Source organism: Euprymna scolopes, chromosome 16 (genome assembly GCF_053919585.1).
Source record: "Euprymna scolopes isolate OS-2025 chromosome 16, ASM5391958v1, whole genome shotgun sequence".
Taxonomy (NCBI): Eukaryota; Metazoa; Mollusca; class Cephalopoda; order Sepiida; family Sepiolidae; genus Euprymna; species Euprymna scolopes.
The window spans coordinates 50,989,315-51,003,715 of NC_136497.1; the positions used below are offsets into that span (position 1 = coordinate 50,989,315).

The 14,401-nt window shown below is 30.1% G+C and overlaps 1 protein-coding gene across 1 annotated transcript in view; it reads right to left on the minus strand.

The window, feature by feature from the left end:
- Positions 1-13,412, minus strand: part of LOC145295946 (proteasomal ubiquitin receptor ADRM1-B-like) — a 30,270-nt gene extending 16,858 nt beyond the window's left edge. Inside the window, exons 1-2 of the mRNA XM_080141834.1 lie at positions 13,155-13,412; positions 655-771 (exon numbers count right to left, since the gene is read on the minus strand). Of these exons, the coding sequence (XP_079997960.1) occupies positions 655-771; positions 13,155-13,355 (318 nt within the window). The 5' untranslated portion in view covers positions 13,356-13,412. The remainder of the gene's footprint in view (positions 1-654; positions 772-13,154) is intronic.
- Positions 13,413-14,401: the final 989 nt, after the last annotated feature.

Below are 14,401 nucleotides of genomic sequence, written 5' to 3' on the forward strand. Positions count from 1 at the left end.
GTCAAGAAAATCATTTTGTTTAGTTTTCCTTTTCAAATCTAAATTTCTTTTTCGGGAAATGTTCAAAAATCAACTGATCACCAAATTTGAACCAGCAGCATACATTTTCATTTGTTTTATTCATAACAAAAACAAATCAGTTATTTTGATATTTTAAAATGTTATATTATTAAATGAAATAAAAAGCAGCATGTTAAAGCTGATGGTGTAATGGGAGGGTGGGTGGTCAAATTTTACTTCTAATTATCTTTTATTTGCTTTATTTTGTTTCATTCGAATAGTGACCACTTTTTCTTGTCCAAACAATGAAATTGATAGAATTTCTAACCACCGATTCATAGACCAAATTTTGCAAAAAAAAAAAAAAAAAAAAAAAAAAAAAGATTTTTTCCAAGCATTTATGCAAACGATCTTTGTTACCATTTCCTCAAATAATGATACAAGACAGTGAATTTTTGGTATCAGTATTTATTATACCAATACACAATCTTCTTTGATCAAGTTAAATTGATATTTAAAAAATTGCTAAATCAACATATCTTAATAGGCATGTACTTTCTTTACCATTTCCAATTAGACCTCCTCATATTTAATATCTACAGATAGATAAACGTGCATGCCAACCACTTGAATTAAATCAAAGAATTTTTTTACCTGCATCCAAAAGAAGAATCTTCGTACTGAAGATTTGAACTTCAGTACATAACATCTACCAGTTGTGCATTGAGAAATTCGCTTGAATTCTATATCATCTGGAAAGATTATCAAATCCTGGAAAGAGAAACAATATTACATGGATCTTGCTTTGAAATAAAAGTTATCAGAATCTGAAAAACTTGACATTTCAATCATGAAAATGTATTTAGAATGTGCTATTGAAGGAAATAAATTGATGAAATAAGTTAAATCAAAATAAAATGTATATATAACTAGCAGAACCAGTTAACTGGTTTTGCCCGATGGTAGCATACCCCCCATCCCCGCGCAAAAAATTAAAATATGGTTGTTATTGTTGCTCAACCTTCAACCTCCTTATGTTAAGGACTTTTGAAATGGACACCCCAATTTCATGTTAAGAACAGCTTTCGGAATAGACACCCCATTTTGTGAGTGGGGGTGGGATTATCATAAAATTTGCCCAAAATGTATCTTTGCTAATCGCTGTCAGGACTCCCACGCGCAAATACTATGACAAAAAGAAACAATATAAGCAGAATGTTTTCTTTAAATAATAAACATTATTTTAAATATATACAGAATTTTATATTATAAACAATATAAATAGAACACTTTATAATTTGAAGCAATGTAAACCTTTTTAAATTCAAAGTGTTAAACAACAGCAACAGAATTTTTTTAATAATTTTGAAAGAAATATTGTTCGCAAACATTTTTCAATAAAAAGAAAAAAGGAAATAAAATTGGGGGATATTAGGCAAAAAAGATTTATGTTTTTGGCCTATTTTTGTGTAAAAAAAAAAAAAAAAAAAAAAATTTAATATTAGTTATAAGTGTTTAAAATATGCAAATATTTTTCAATATATATATAACCAAAAGAAAATACAATTGGGAGAAATTAGGTAAAAACAACTTATTTTGGTTTGTGACCTACTTGCATTAAAAAATAACAAAACATAAGTTATTACTTTTTATTTTTATTGTTCAATGTTTTTAAATTTAAATTATAAAACAAAACATTTAATCATTGTAAAACTTCATCCGGCATTATTTCTTTTCAAGAACAATATCTACTGTAAAAGTAAACCAACATTTTATTTTTATGAATCAATGTGTTTAATTTTAAATTATAAAATAGAACACAAACAGTTTAAAGACTCCCAAATCACACAAAATCCGGGTCTTGACTCTTAATTGCATAATCGTTTTAATTATTTTATTTAGCGTATAAAGAAAGAATTTAAGTCAGTTGTACTTTAAAAAGAAAGGTTTATCTAGATGTTTGAAAAGAAAGAAAAAATTGAACATTTTAGACAGTTTAAAGGCTTCCAAATCACACAAAAGCCGGGTCTTGACTTTAATAATTGCGTAATCGGTTGTTTTAAATTTTTTAATCAGTGTATAAAGTAAGAAAGTTAGTCAACCATAATTTAAAAAAAAAAAAAAGTTTTATCTAGCTTTTCAATATAACGAATTAAATGAATTTCAAAAAGGAAGAAAAAATAATGGCTATAAGCATGCAACGATATGTTGGAAAACAGTATGTACGATGTATATAAATACAAAAGATGTAGCACGCTAGCATAGCTGTATAAGAAAAGTTAATGTACGGTATATTTAATGTAAAAATGTAAGCTTATGAACATGTTTCAATGTGTTAATATTTGTAATTGGGGTATTTTATTTAAAATGATTGCCTCTTGTATAGAATGAAGCCATGTTTGTAAATCTCTGGAGTGTCCGTTTTTAGGAGGATTTACATCCTGGAATGAACGAAGAGTCAGTTCTTAGCCAATGGAATTTGATGGAATGTGAGAAGGGAGAAATCATTTTTGGAATCGGAAAAAGGAAGGATTATGTTATGTATATAAGTATATGACCCAAATAATAAGGGTGGAACTCCATATCTGACCAAAATGCAGAATACCTCCCGGTGTTGACTGCGAGTGGTAGGAGTACTTTTTATTTAGAGGGAAAAATAGCAACTACTTCCACTATAAATAGTTGCGACTGTGATGATGTTGCTCCTAGGATTCCAATATAATGAATAAATGTGTGTAAGATAGCATTCAAAAGTTACATAATATAGTGGCTAATAGTCTAGACATGATAAATTTGTATGTGGCATCTGTTAGAGCAAACCTTGTGTACTTGGGTCCAGAGGGGAATTTCTGCAATCAAATTATTATACATGGAGATAGAACATAAATAATATAGTAGATCTTATCTTGATAAAGGGATACTCAATATTATAGATAGAGCATTAATAAAATGACAAAGAGAAATCCATTTTTTTTTTAAGTGAATGACAGTACAGGTATTTTAAAAAGTTCTGAAATTATGAACTAAGCTTCATTTAAATTAAGTGTGTATGGACATAGTATTTAAATGAAAATATTTTGAACTACCCTGAAGTAAAATTAGAATGGATTTTTAAATTTGCATATCTTAAATTCCAAATAATCTATATAGAAATAAAAGTGATCTTCTCTGTATGTGGAATGCTCTCTATCAAACTACTGTCTTGGTCTAAAGATTTGAAACTTGATATATAGGGGATTCGGACCCGTGAAACAAACTCAATTTAGGTTTTAGCCAGAAAAAATAGCTGCTAAGGGGTCAAAAATGAAAAATTGGAACATATCAGTAAAGATACAGTAAAGATGTGTTTTTATCCATACATTTACTAAGCAAGCCACCTGGCATTTTCCCCGGTCGTAAAATACTCATAAATATAATATTTTAATTCATGCTAATTTCTCATTTCTTATTCTCTATTGATAATAATCCGATATATAGTAATAATTTCAAAAGTTACAGGAAAAAAATATGACTTAGATACAATTGGCTAGAATCAAAACCAGAACGTTTAGCACTCCAGTCTTAGTTGTTATTTATCTCTCCAGCGTTATCGTCTGAGCTACGAACAGATCGATATAAAAAGTTAAAAATAAAGTCACTTTGAGCTGTGAATGTTAAATTTTGAGCATGAGCAAAAAGAAACAGCAGGCATAATGTTTTATTTAACTTACTCTGCCAAGGTAAATTGTTTTGTTTTCAATTTAGACTCCTTAGCAATTTTTGCAGGCTAAAAAACAAATTGAAAGTGTAGTAAAGGCCTAAATACCCTAGATATCAAATTTCAACTCTGTATTTAGAAAGGAGTTTGGTAGAGAATTTTTGCACACACTGACAAGGCCATATATATATATATATATATATACATACACACACACGTTTTTATGCATGTGCAAATATATATTTACTAGCAGGCCGCCTGGCATTTTCTCTGGTCGTAAAATACTCATAAGTGTTATATTTTAATTCATGCGGATTTCTCATTTCTTATTCTCTATTGCTAATTATTCAATATATATATATATATATATATATATATATATATATATATATATATATATATATATATATAGAGAGAGAGAGAGAGAGAGAGAGAGAGAGAGAGAGAGAGAGAGAGAGAGAGAGAGAGAGAGAGAGTGTAAGGCAGATATTCCTTATTTAGCTCCATTATAAAATTTGTTCAGTCAGTCTATCTTTTGGCATGCTGTTATGTCTTGTCTCAATGGTTGAACAAATTTTATAATGGAGCCTTACTCACGACTAAAATGCTAGCTTTATTTTGGTGTCTTTAACTTCTGCCCCCACCCCCTATTTTTGCTGATGAGGAGACTGTTTAATGGACAAAACTTTTGTCAAATTATTGTCAATTTCAATAAAATTAACATCGTTTCCGAAACGATCGTACAATCGAGTTGATTTTGTTTGTTTTTCCTTTTGAAACTGATTTTTAATTGACAATTATGAATCGTTTTACTCAATTTTAATATAGCTCTAGGATACCTATACCTACTGAGCTTATTATATATCTACAGTACAATGGGCACTGCTTTTTTTTTTTTTTTTTTAAGGATTAATATATTTACTAATACATTAAAATAAACTGCTCTTAAGACTCCAGGTCTAATTCCCTCTATAAAAGATTATATATATATATATATATATATATATATATATATATACACATATATATGCACGCATTCCTGTGTGCTAGAACCTTTTCCTCTTAAATTTATGCAGAAACTATGCATGAATAGAATTCAGCCCAACAGTGAAATGAAACCAATAATCATCAAATAAGGAACCATAAAATTACGGCTTCTTTTTCGAAAGAATATGCAAATTAGTTAACCTTCATGTAGTCACTCGCATATCCATGACAGTATATTAAAAAGTTTGTTTTATTAATTTTTAAATAGAAAAAGTAGGCTTTTGGCATCAATATTTGAAGTGTGAAAAAACTCAACTTTATAGGTATGTAGATATGTTTTAGTATGTTAATTTTTTTAATTTTTATATGCATATGGACTTAGATCAGAATTTTTCAGAGGCACATAAAACTAGTGCGAAAAGACATTTTATTTGTTGCTGTAAACTAAGGACCATACTTTTGTGCATATGGGGATCATTTTACACCACATATTTCCTCCTTGTGCAATATATATATATAAAATGGATGAATCAATCTCAGGAAAAATTAGACTGATGGTCAAAAATTCAAGAAACTGTCAAGTTTTTATTTAAAACTTAATGTACCTCCATGAGAAAAGATATAATACCAAAAGAATCCACTTTCAAAATATAGCTCCTCCTTAATATAATAAACCCAAAGTAATTAAATTAATTAAAAAAAAAACTTAAAATCGTCAAACCCCCACCTCCATAATTTTAATACTGAATTATTGTCACTTTCTTCTATAATGGTTATACAGTGAAATTTTGATAAGGTTATTTTTTTCTTTAATGCGAGTACAAAATGTAATTGGTATTTTCGCCATTTTTAACTGAAAATTAAATTTGGAGATGACAGTGGCTGGCGTGCAAATCAGGTCTATTTATTGCCATAATTTCCATCCATACTTCCCCAAATTAATCTTTAGTAGAAATTATCCCATTTTTAAATTTATTTTAGTGGACCAAAATCTGAATTTTTTCAATGTTTACATTTGTTTTCAAACTATTGGGGATATTGAATTAACAATTCAATTCAATAATATGGTTAGTTTCAGAAGTTTTTGTATTAATTAATTTCATTAACATGAAGTTTAGATTTTTTTTTTTTTGTAATATATAAGAAATATCCAAAAAATTCTAATTGTTAACATCTACAATACTTTTCATAAACTAAATTAAATACATTTTTTAGTACTTAATATAACTTTAGTAAACATTTTTTGTTATTACAAAATACATGAAAAAAAAAATTAATGGGTAGATCATATTTTGTGATCGTTAATACTGAAAATTTCATTAAAATGGGTTGATTTCCTGAATTTTGGGGAATTTTTAAGTGAAAGGAGAGGTCAAAATTAGTGTTGGGATGATTCCTAAATTTATTCCGATTCCAGGAAAATGTTCATTAATGATTCCGATACCAAGTATGATTCCGATTCCCGTGGAATTGTTGTTTTGAAATATACCATTACATAATAGAAAGTTTTTGTGTAGCGAAAAAATTTGGTACAACAAAAAAGTGGAAATACAATTAAGGAAATTTCGAAAACGATTTGATCTTTTGTGTAAAATTTCTTTTATGAAGATAAAAGTCAAAACAAATATTTTAACCATGAATTAAACATGCACCATGAAATTAATAACAATCAATTTCAGGAGTTATTTTATATATCAAAAATAAAGAAAAGTCATGATTAATTCAACAAAAATACAATAACATCAAATTTCAAGGGGAATAACATGTTTTGTTTATCTTGATATTCACTTTTGTTTTATTTTCTCTTTATCTTCGATAACTATTTAAAATTTAACATTTTTTTTGCAGCAACAATCGCTAACTGATTTTTATTCCACTTTCTAGAATATTCTTATTTCTAAATGAAATTTAAAAATAACTAAATCTTTGATTAAATTTTAAGCCTTTTATATTCAATCATCTCAAATTATTCCTATTTATTTATTTGACTTTTTAAAAATATTTTTAACAATAATAATGTTATTTTTTAAATTTAAATAAATTGGTTTATTTCTATATTTATTTTTATTATATAATTATATACTTATCGTCCTTTAATGTTTATTCTTATTTAATGTCTTAATTGACCTCTTTATTTCTATATAAAAAAGTCAATTTTTGGTAATTGTTTATTTCTATTGCTAAATAAAAGTCATTTATTGAACTTTCGAAATCGCCTTTGCCTTAATGCTGTTTCTGACAACCTTTTTATTTTTATTTTTTGTTAAGGGTTGAAAATCATGACCAAGCCCCTCCATTCTTTTAGTTTAACGGCTCTAAGTGACTAGTTAGTTTGCAAAGTTAGGGTTGAAAAGATTTTTTTTTTTTAAAGTTAAACTTTTTTCCTTTTTTAATAAATTTTTCACATTTTTTTGTTTTTGTTGTGCAAAGAAGTTCCAAAAGAAATGTTTAATTGCTTCATTCGCAGAATATTTTAATGAAATGTAAATTTCTAAAAGAAAAAAATTAAATTCACTTACCACATTTATTTAGCAGATAGCAAAATGATTGTTTTCTTTTGTAGTTTTCGAAAAACATTAAGCGGAACAGCATATCTAGTTCTAAAATTTTTGTTTTTGAATTTGGATACTTCAAAAAAAAAAAAAAAAAAAAGCCGACCGACTGTCAAGGTTTTATGAACTGATACCACGTGATCAGTTTCACTTTAGTTTTAGAAATATTTCCTGAAACAGCCTTCGTTCAGAAAATAGAAAGTATATATTGTTCTATTAAACCTTTTATTGTTTAAATAATTTGACTTTGCTTGGCTTATTTTAAAAAAAAAAAAAAATATATATATATACATATAAAGGTTGACAAGACATTTTTCATTCATTTGAAGAGTGTCAGAAAAAAAACAAAAAAACTTCCCAAAAGATAAGCCCCCCCCCACCTTTTTCAGTCACCAGTTGGAAAAAACACTGATTTTTAACATGATTTACTTGCAATGAGAGCACTGTAAAATCCTTTTTCTCTAAGGGTGAAGTATTCAACTTTTTCATGGACTTGACATACGCTGTTTTATACATAAATAAACTTCACTCAGAAATGAAAACAATGTTACCTCGCGGCCCCTAAAGTTTCGCAACAGTGCAAACATAACTAATCATGAGCCCCGAAGTTTTGAAACAGATAGACAGCGCCTATGTATGTGACGGAATAAGAAAACTCATTAAGATAACAATATAAACTTTTTAACGATGCGATTCCGATTCCCCCCAAAATACACTATTCTTACGATTAACGATTCCGATTAATCGTCCCACCACTAGTCAAAATGTTTATGCATTTTGGAAATAAGCCATTCATTTTGCACATACCTACCAAATAAGATGTACCCATACTATGCCCCCTCCCTTTAAAAACTTTTAAAAATACTCTGACAATTGTGGAATATACTTATACCTATTGTTAAAAATTTCACAGAAATTGGAGGTATCTAGTTTTCACGAATGGGTTTCCACCACTACCTCTTTACATAAAACTAAATATAGACCACATTACCCATTCTTATGCCTAGCAACTGTATTCCAAAATTCATAATGAGCAGTCAATTAATTTAGGAATAAATTCTATACATAAAAATGCCCAGTAGATGTTATGATTAGTTTTGTTATTCATACTATAAAATGCCCAGAATTCTTTTGCTTTTAATAGATACCTCCAACGTGCACCACAGATTTAGCCCCCCCCATATGCACCTTATGTAACTAATTTAATATTATCATAATTTTCATACTATAAAAAAAAGCTTAAAATAAACTAGTAATAATTTTTTTTAATTTTTCAGCATACAAAAATAATGAAAATGGGAGACTAAAATTGGGTTTACATTATCAACACCTTAAAACAATGTTCCTATGTAATAATCATTTCAAAAAGATAAACATACACAAGTTTAATAAATCTAGCAAAAAATCAATTATTAGTCAGATTTTCATGAAATTTTCGATACTTATTCATTTTGAAATTAATTTATATTTTAAAAGCAGTTTTCATTAAATATCTGAGGGAAAATATATTTTTGTAGGTGTTCCCGCTCACATATTTCATGTTATGAAAACTAAGAATGCCAACATTTTATGAAGCTGAAGAGTTTAAATAATTGAAAAATATTTTTTATATAAACAACCAATTCTTATTTCACTTACCTTGAAGTTGTAAAACAATTTCTCATTAATCTATATACCTATAAAGTTTTTTCTTTCTCTGACACTGATATTAAGTCTACTTTTTCTATTTAAAAAGTAAAACAAACTTCTTGATATACTCAGTCATGGATATGTGATCAACTACATGAAGGTCAAAACGAAAAACGAGTGTTAATTACTTATTTTTTATGTTTTTTTTTTATTAGATGATTAGTTTCATTTCACTATCACACTGAATTCTATTTATGCAGTTTCTACATTTGGCATAGTTGCGTAGAATCTAAGATGAAAAGGTTTTAACACACGGAAATATACATAAGTAACCTGGTCAGTGTGTGCAAAAATTCTCTACTAAACTCCTCTCCGAATATTTGGTCTACATAGATGGAATTTGATATACAGAGTATTTGGACATGCATCACACATTAAATTTAGTTTATAGCTGGTAAAAATTGTTGCTAAGGACTCAAAATTGAAAACAAAACAGCTGATCATGGCAGGGTAAGTTGAGTAAAACATTACTCATATTGTTACTTTTGCACATGCACAAAATTGAACATTCATAGCTCAAAGTTGCTAAATTTTTAACCTTTCATATTTATCTGTTGGTAGCTCAGATGATAACAATGCTGGAAAGATGAAGCTAAGGCTGGAGCGCTAAACATTTCTGGTTTCGATTCTAGCGGATGGTACCCAAGTCGTATTTTTTTTTATAACTTTTGAAATCATTACTATATATTGGATAATAATCAATAGCCAATTGGCTCTATAATAATAAATAAGAAATCTGCATAAATTAGAATACAATATTTATGCATATTTTATGACTGAGCTTGCTAGTATATAATTAGTCGTATTAAAAATAAAAATTCTAAAATAATTTTTAAAAGATTTAAATTCCAGTATTCTGATGTAAAGTTTTAAACAGAATTTCAAGTAACAGTATCCATTTTAAAAAAAATATATTATATAAAAATGTCTATTGGCAATTTTAAAATAGCAAATTCAACCATAAACTAAAATTATTTTAATTGCTATAAGATTTTCATTTGCAGTGGATGCAATTTGATTTTAGAACCTATTTTCCAAATAATATATAGAAGCTTCTAATTAAGAAAATTAACGCAATAAACAATAGCAAAAAAATGTTACTTCAATTATTTATTTCTAGCATCTTTGATTATCCGTCAAATTTCACAAAGTGATGGCATCGATTTTTCGTAAGAATTTGGTGATTTTACATAAGAAAATAGAGATACCTGTTTCAACTAATAGAGTTTTACTTTTATTGCTGAGATGGGTGTAGTGCAGCAATCGGTCTCTCAAAAGATTAACAGGGATACCACAGGAAGGTTTGCTATGTTGGGAACCGAGACACATACCCTTTACCTGTCCACTTTAGCACTGTGCTACTTGATTGCAGAACACTGCACAGTGAGATGGGATCATTCTGTAAAAGTTCACATCAAGCTCAACAAGGTATACAGGACGATTACCGGCAACCTGAAATTGACCAACCTGTCATCTGTCTTTAGGATTTCCAGAATGGCTCCACAACATACGTTGAGAGGCGATAGTGATGGTAGAGTGTAACAAGCAGAGTAATGACAATCGTCATCCACTATTTGGACACCAAGAGGTGCTGCAGCGACTACATCCTACAAGAGCTTTGCCACTATCATAGGTCTCGGATGAACAATGTGAACTTCTGCCTGCGTTGGTGAAGTGAATCAGTCAGACAGCAACAACAAGGCTCTTCCAACACTGAAAAATTACCTCAGACTTAAGCGAAGGTTGCCAAAACACACACACAACCTGCAAAAGTGGGGTTATGTACAAGATGGCTTGTGTCTCTGCGACAGTGACATGCAGACTATCGCACACATCCTCACAAACATGTTCCCATATGGACTTGACAGATGCCTGGGACACTACTCAACAATGGAGTGAAACGCCATGATGACGAACTAATAGATTGAACTTGTGCAATTTACGGACCATACTTTTTTTTAAGTAAGATTTTCAAATTAAATTAAATTAAATTTTTACAATATCATTTGTTTAAATTGTTAGAATAGTTAACAAAGGCTCTTCTCCATGTTAATGGGTTTCTATTACAGCACGATCTGTAAACTGCAAAAGTACCAAAAAGATTGAATAAATGTTACTACAGCTCCCATTATTTTGTCCTTTAGTCCTCACATTTTTTTTTTTTTACATAGGCATCACCACTTATCAAGGCCCAAAGACCACTCGAGGATAAGGGTAAGAGTGTACTGTAGTCAATTGAACAGTATAATAATCGTTAGTAATGGAAATTTGGTAAATTTGTTAACTTAAGTGGAACGGCTCATCAAGATCTTGTTTATGTTGGACCTGAAGACAACCAGCTGGAAAGCAGGAAAACGGAAGACAGTTCCACAAGCGCGCAGTTCTAAGAAAGAAGCTTTTTTCATGGAATCTACGTTCAGGTTTAGGCACAGATAAAGAGTGGGGGGAATTATTGATAGTTTTTTCAGCTAGACGAGTATTTCTTCTGAAAGTTTGGCGAGGGGGGAACCATAGATTGAAGCTCAGTCGATCACTTGCCATGAAAATAACGATAAAGCAGAGACAAACTCGCAACATCTCTTCTGTGAGATAGAGGTTGTAGAGAAGAGAAAAAGACATCTACGAGGCTACGAAGTCTATTTTGAACTCTATCAAGGCAGAACAAGTCCTTTCTATCAGCTCCTGCCCAAATGTGGCAACAGTACTCCATCCTTGGACGTACCTACCTGGCTCTTACATAGATAGAGAATTGCATCAGCAGTGAGATATCTACTGGATCGATAGAAGGATCCCACCATTTTTCCAGCGGCCTTGATTTAATGTACGTGTTCCATTTCAGATCAGGAGTATATTTTTTTAACAAAGGGGGAAGAATTGCTGTTTTCTGGGTTCGATCCATTTATAACATTTATCGTTGACTAGTTTTTGATCTTGAAATGATATTTTTATAGCTCCTTGCATCAAATGGCTTCATGCCTTGTCCGGACTGATTTCCATTTAAAAAAAAAATCAATTATTTTAAAGAAAATGCAGTTAGGAAATTAGTCAAAAAAATTTTTTGATTTATCTATTCATTTGTGACCTATTTGCGTTAAAAAATTTTTAAAAAATGAGCAATTCATTTTACAGTAAATAATGACCGAGTAAAATGACCCGGTTACGTACTTACTTCCTGTGAATAATCAAGATGGCTGATCACGCATTACTTTACTATTGACAATAAGTTGTCTATAACATTTTAAATATTAAAAAAATTTTTTTTTTTAAATGAACATCTTAAACGCAAATAGGTTACAGATGAGTAGGTAAATTAAAATATTTTTTGATTAATTTTCCAACTGTGTTTATGTCGTCAATAGTAATGTTTACCAAAAAATTAAAATGTTTGGCTTGTTTAAGAAACCAAAATGCATTATGATGGATTTAATTTTGTCGTTTAAGTAATTTCTTTAATTCAGTTTTTTTTTCGTTATATTTTACTTCATTACATCTTTTTCTTTTTTATTTCAGCAATCAATTACCAGTAAAAAAAAAAAAAAAAAAAAAGCAAAACAAAAAACAAGTCACGTAATTGCGAAAAAAAAAAAATAGATGTATACAGAATTAGGGAATTCTTTTGTTCATTAAATTATTTTTACTGTCTTTAAGAAAACACCAGATTAATTTTGAAGAGGAAATAAAAAATATACCATTCCATAACGAAACGAAGGGAGGGAAGTAAGAACAGGTATATTTAAAATCATTATCTAATTTTTATTAAAGAAATAAGTTTCGTCATAAATACAAGACAAATTCGCGAAGTCTTTAGTTCAAAATGGCGAAAAAAAGCTGAAAAAATAGTTTCGATTAAACATTCTTAAACAGAGAGAAAGAAACATAAATATCACAGAAATTAGGTACATAGAAAGAGTCGTGTGATATATGTATATGTATCTATGTAATCTTTAAATATTTATAGGCAATCAATGTTTAATAAAACAAAGATGAATCAGTTTTATTTATATCATCTGGAAAAACAAGAGGCGTATGCCTTTACTTTTTAAATCCCTAAAATATTACACTGACGTACAAAAAATATAAACTAACAACACTAGCTAAATAAATTTTAAATCACTTTAAAGACATTTTAATATAGAAAAAAAATGAAAAAACACAAGCAAAAAACATTGGAAATAAATGAGATGTAATAAAGAGAAGAGATAAAAAGACATTACAAAATAACCACTTACATCCTCGACCTGACCAGAAGTTCGATCTTTCCAACAAAAGTGCATAAGGGAGTCATCCGCCTGATAAATATACACCAAACCCTTTCTTTTGTCAGGATGCACCATTCTATCCTTAAGGTTCATTCGCCCTGCACGAAATTCCACTAAGTTTTTAGTCTGGGAACGATTTCCCGAAGAACCGAATAAAGCTCCAGACGCCATGATGATGAGTTTGCAAATGAAGTCAGATTTTTTTTTTTTTTTTTTTTTTTTTTAACCCAATCAAAATAATCAGGGGAGATAATCGGAAATTAAGGGGAGCTAACCGAGCTAAATTTATAAGAAAAAAAATTAGATCCCTAACCTCACATAAGTAATATCTCACTTTTTCCTATCAAGAGTTGATGTGATAGATCTAATCAAGCTTTCCAAAAGGTATGGGTATACTGTGGATAGTGACAACAGTTGCTGTGATCGGTATTCTTTAGTTGGGGGATTTTTATGCGACTGGTAATAAGCCATTACTCCTTTCCCGAGTAATGTCTGGAAGAATAATGACCACCTGAGACCGAAGATGAACTATATTTCACTGCCGGAGGACTCAGGAGACTATTCTCCCCAAGCTCCTCTTTTAAAAGGAAAAATTGTTTTATTGCCTGTTGCCTGAAGCACTGTTTTCTGTGAGGGAATGCCAACGGTTGTTTGTGGTTGAGTAGCTCCTCTTTGGGGGAGCTGAATTTTTCACATTAAACTGACACATCATGTGCTATAGGTATGAAAACGTAAAAAAGATACTAGCTTTTTCTTTCTCGATTCGTTTGGCTTACTCCTTCTTCTTTCTAGCTAATGTAAATGTCTCCTTTCATCACCTAGGACATAAGCTCACCAACCCTCTTCTCTATTGTTTCAGAGTGTAGAGTGAATAGCATTCTTTAGTGGAACTAAACTTGTATGGAACTTGGCGGCCACACTCAGACTTCATCAAGATCGTCGGTGCCGTGTGTAATCAACCCTCATCAGTCTCTTCGCCCATACCTCATCGACTAAGGAAAGGTGTGCTACTCATCTATGCTATTCTACGACTACACATTGTCAGGATCTCACCGCTTTCGAAAGCAACTCATTCCGCCTGGATAAATAATGGGCGACAAAATTGAAGTCACCTGCCCAGTTACTGGATGTGGCTGGAAATCCCAGAATCTCCCTGAATCTCTCAGTAACGTGCTCATTACCTCCATGAATCTTCATGCCCAAACTACCCATCCAGC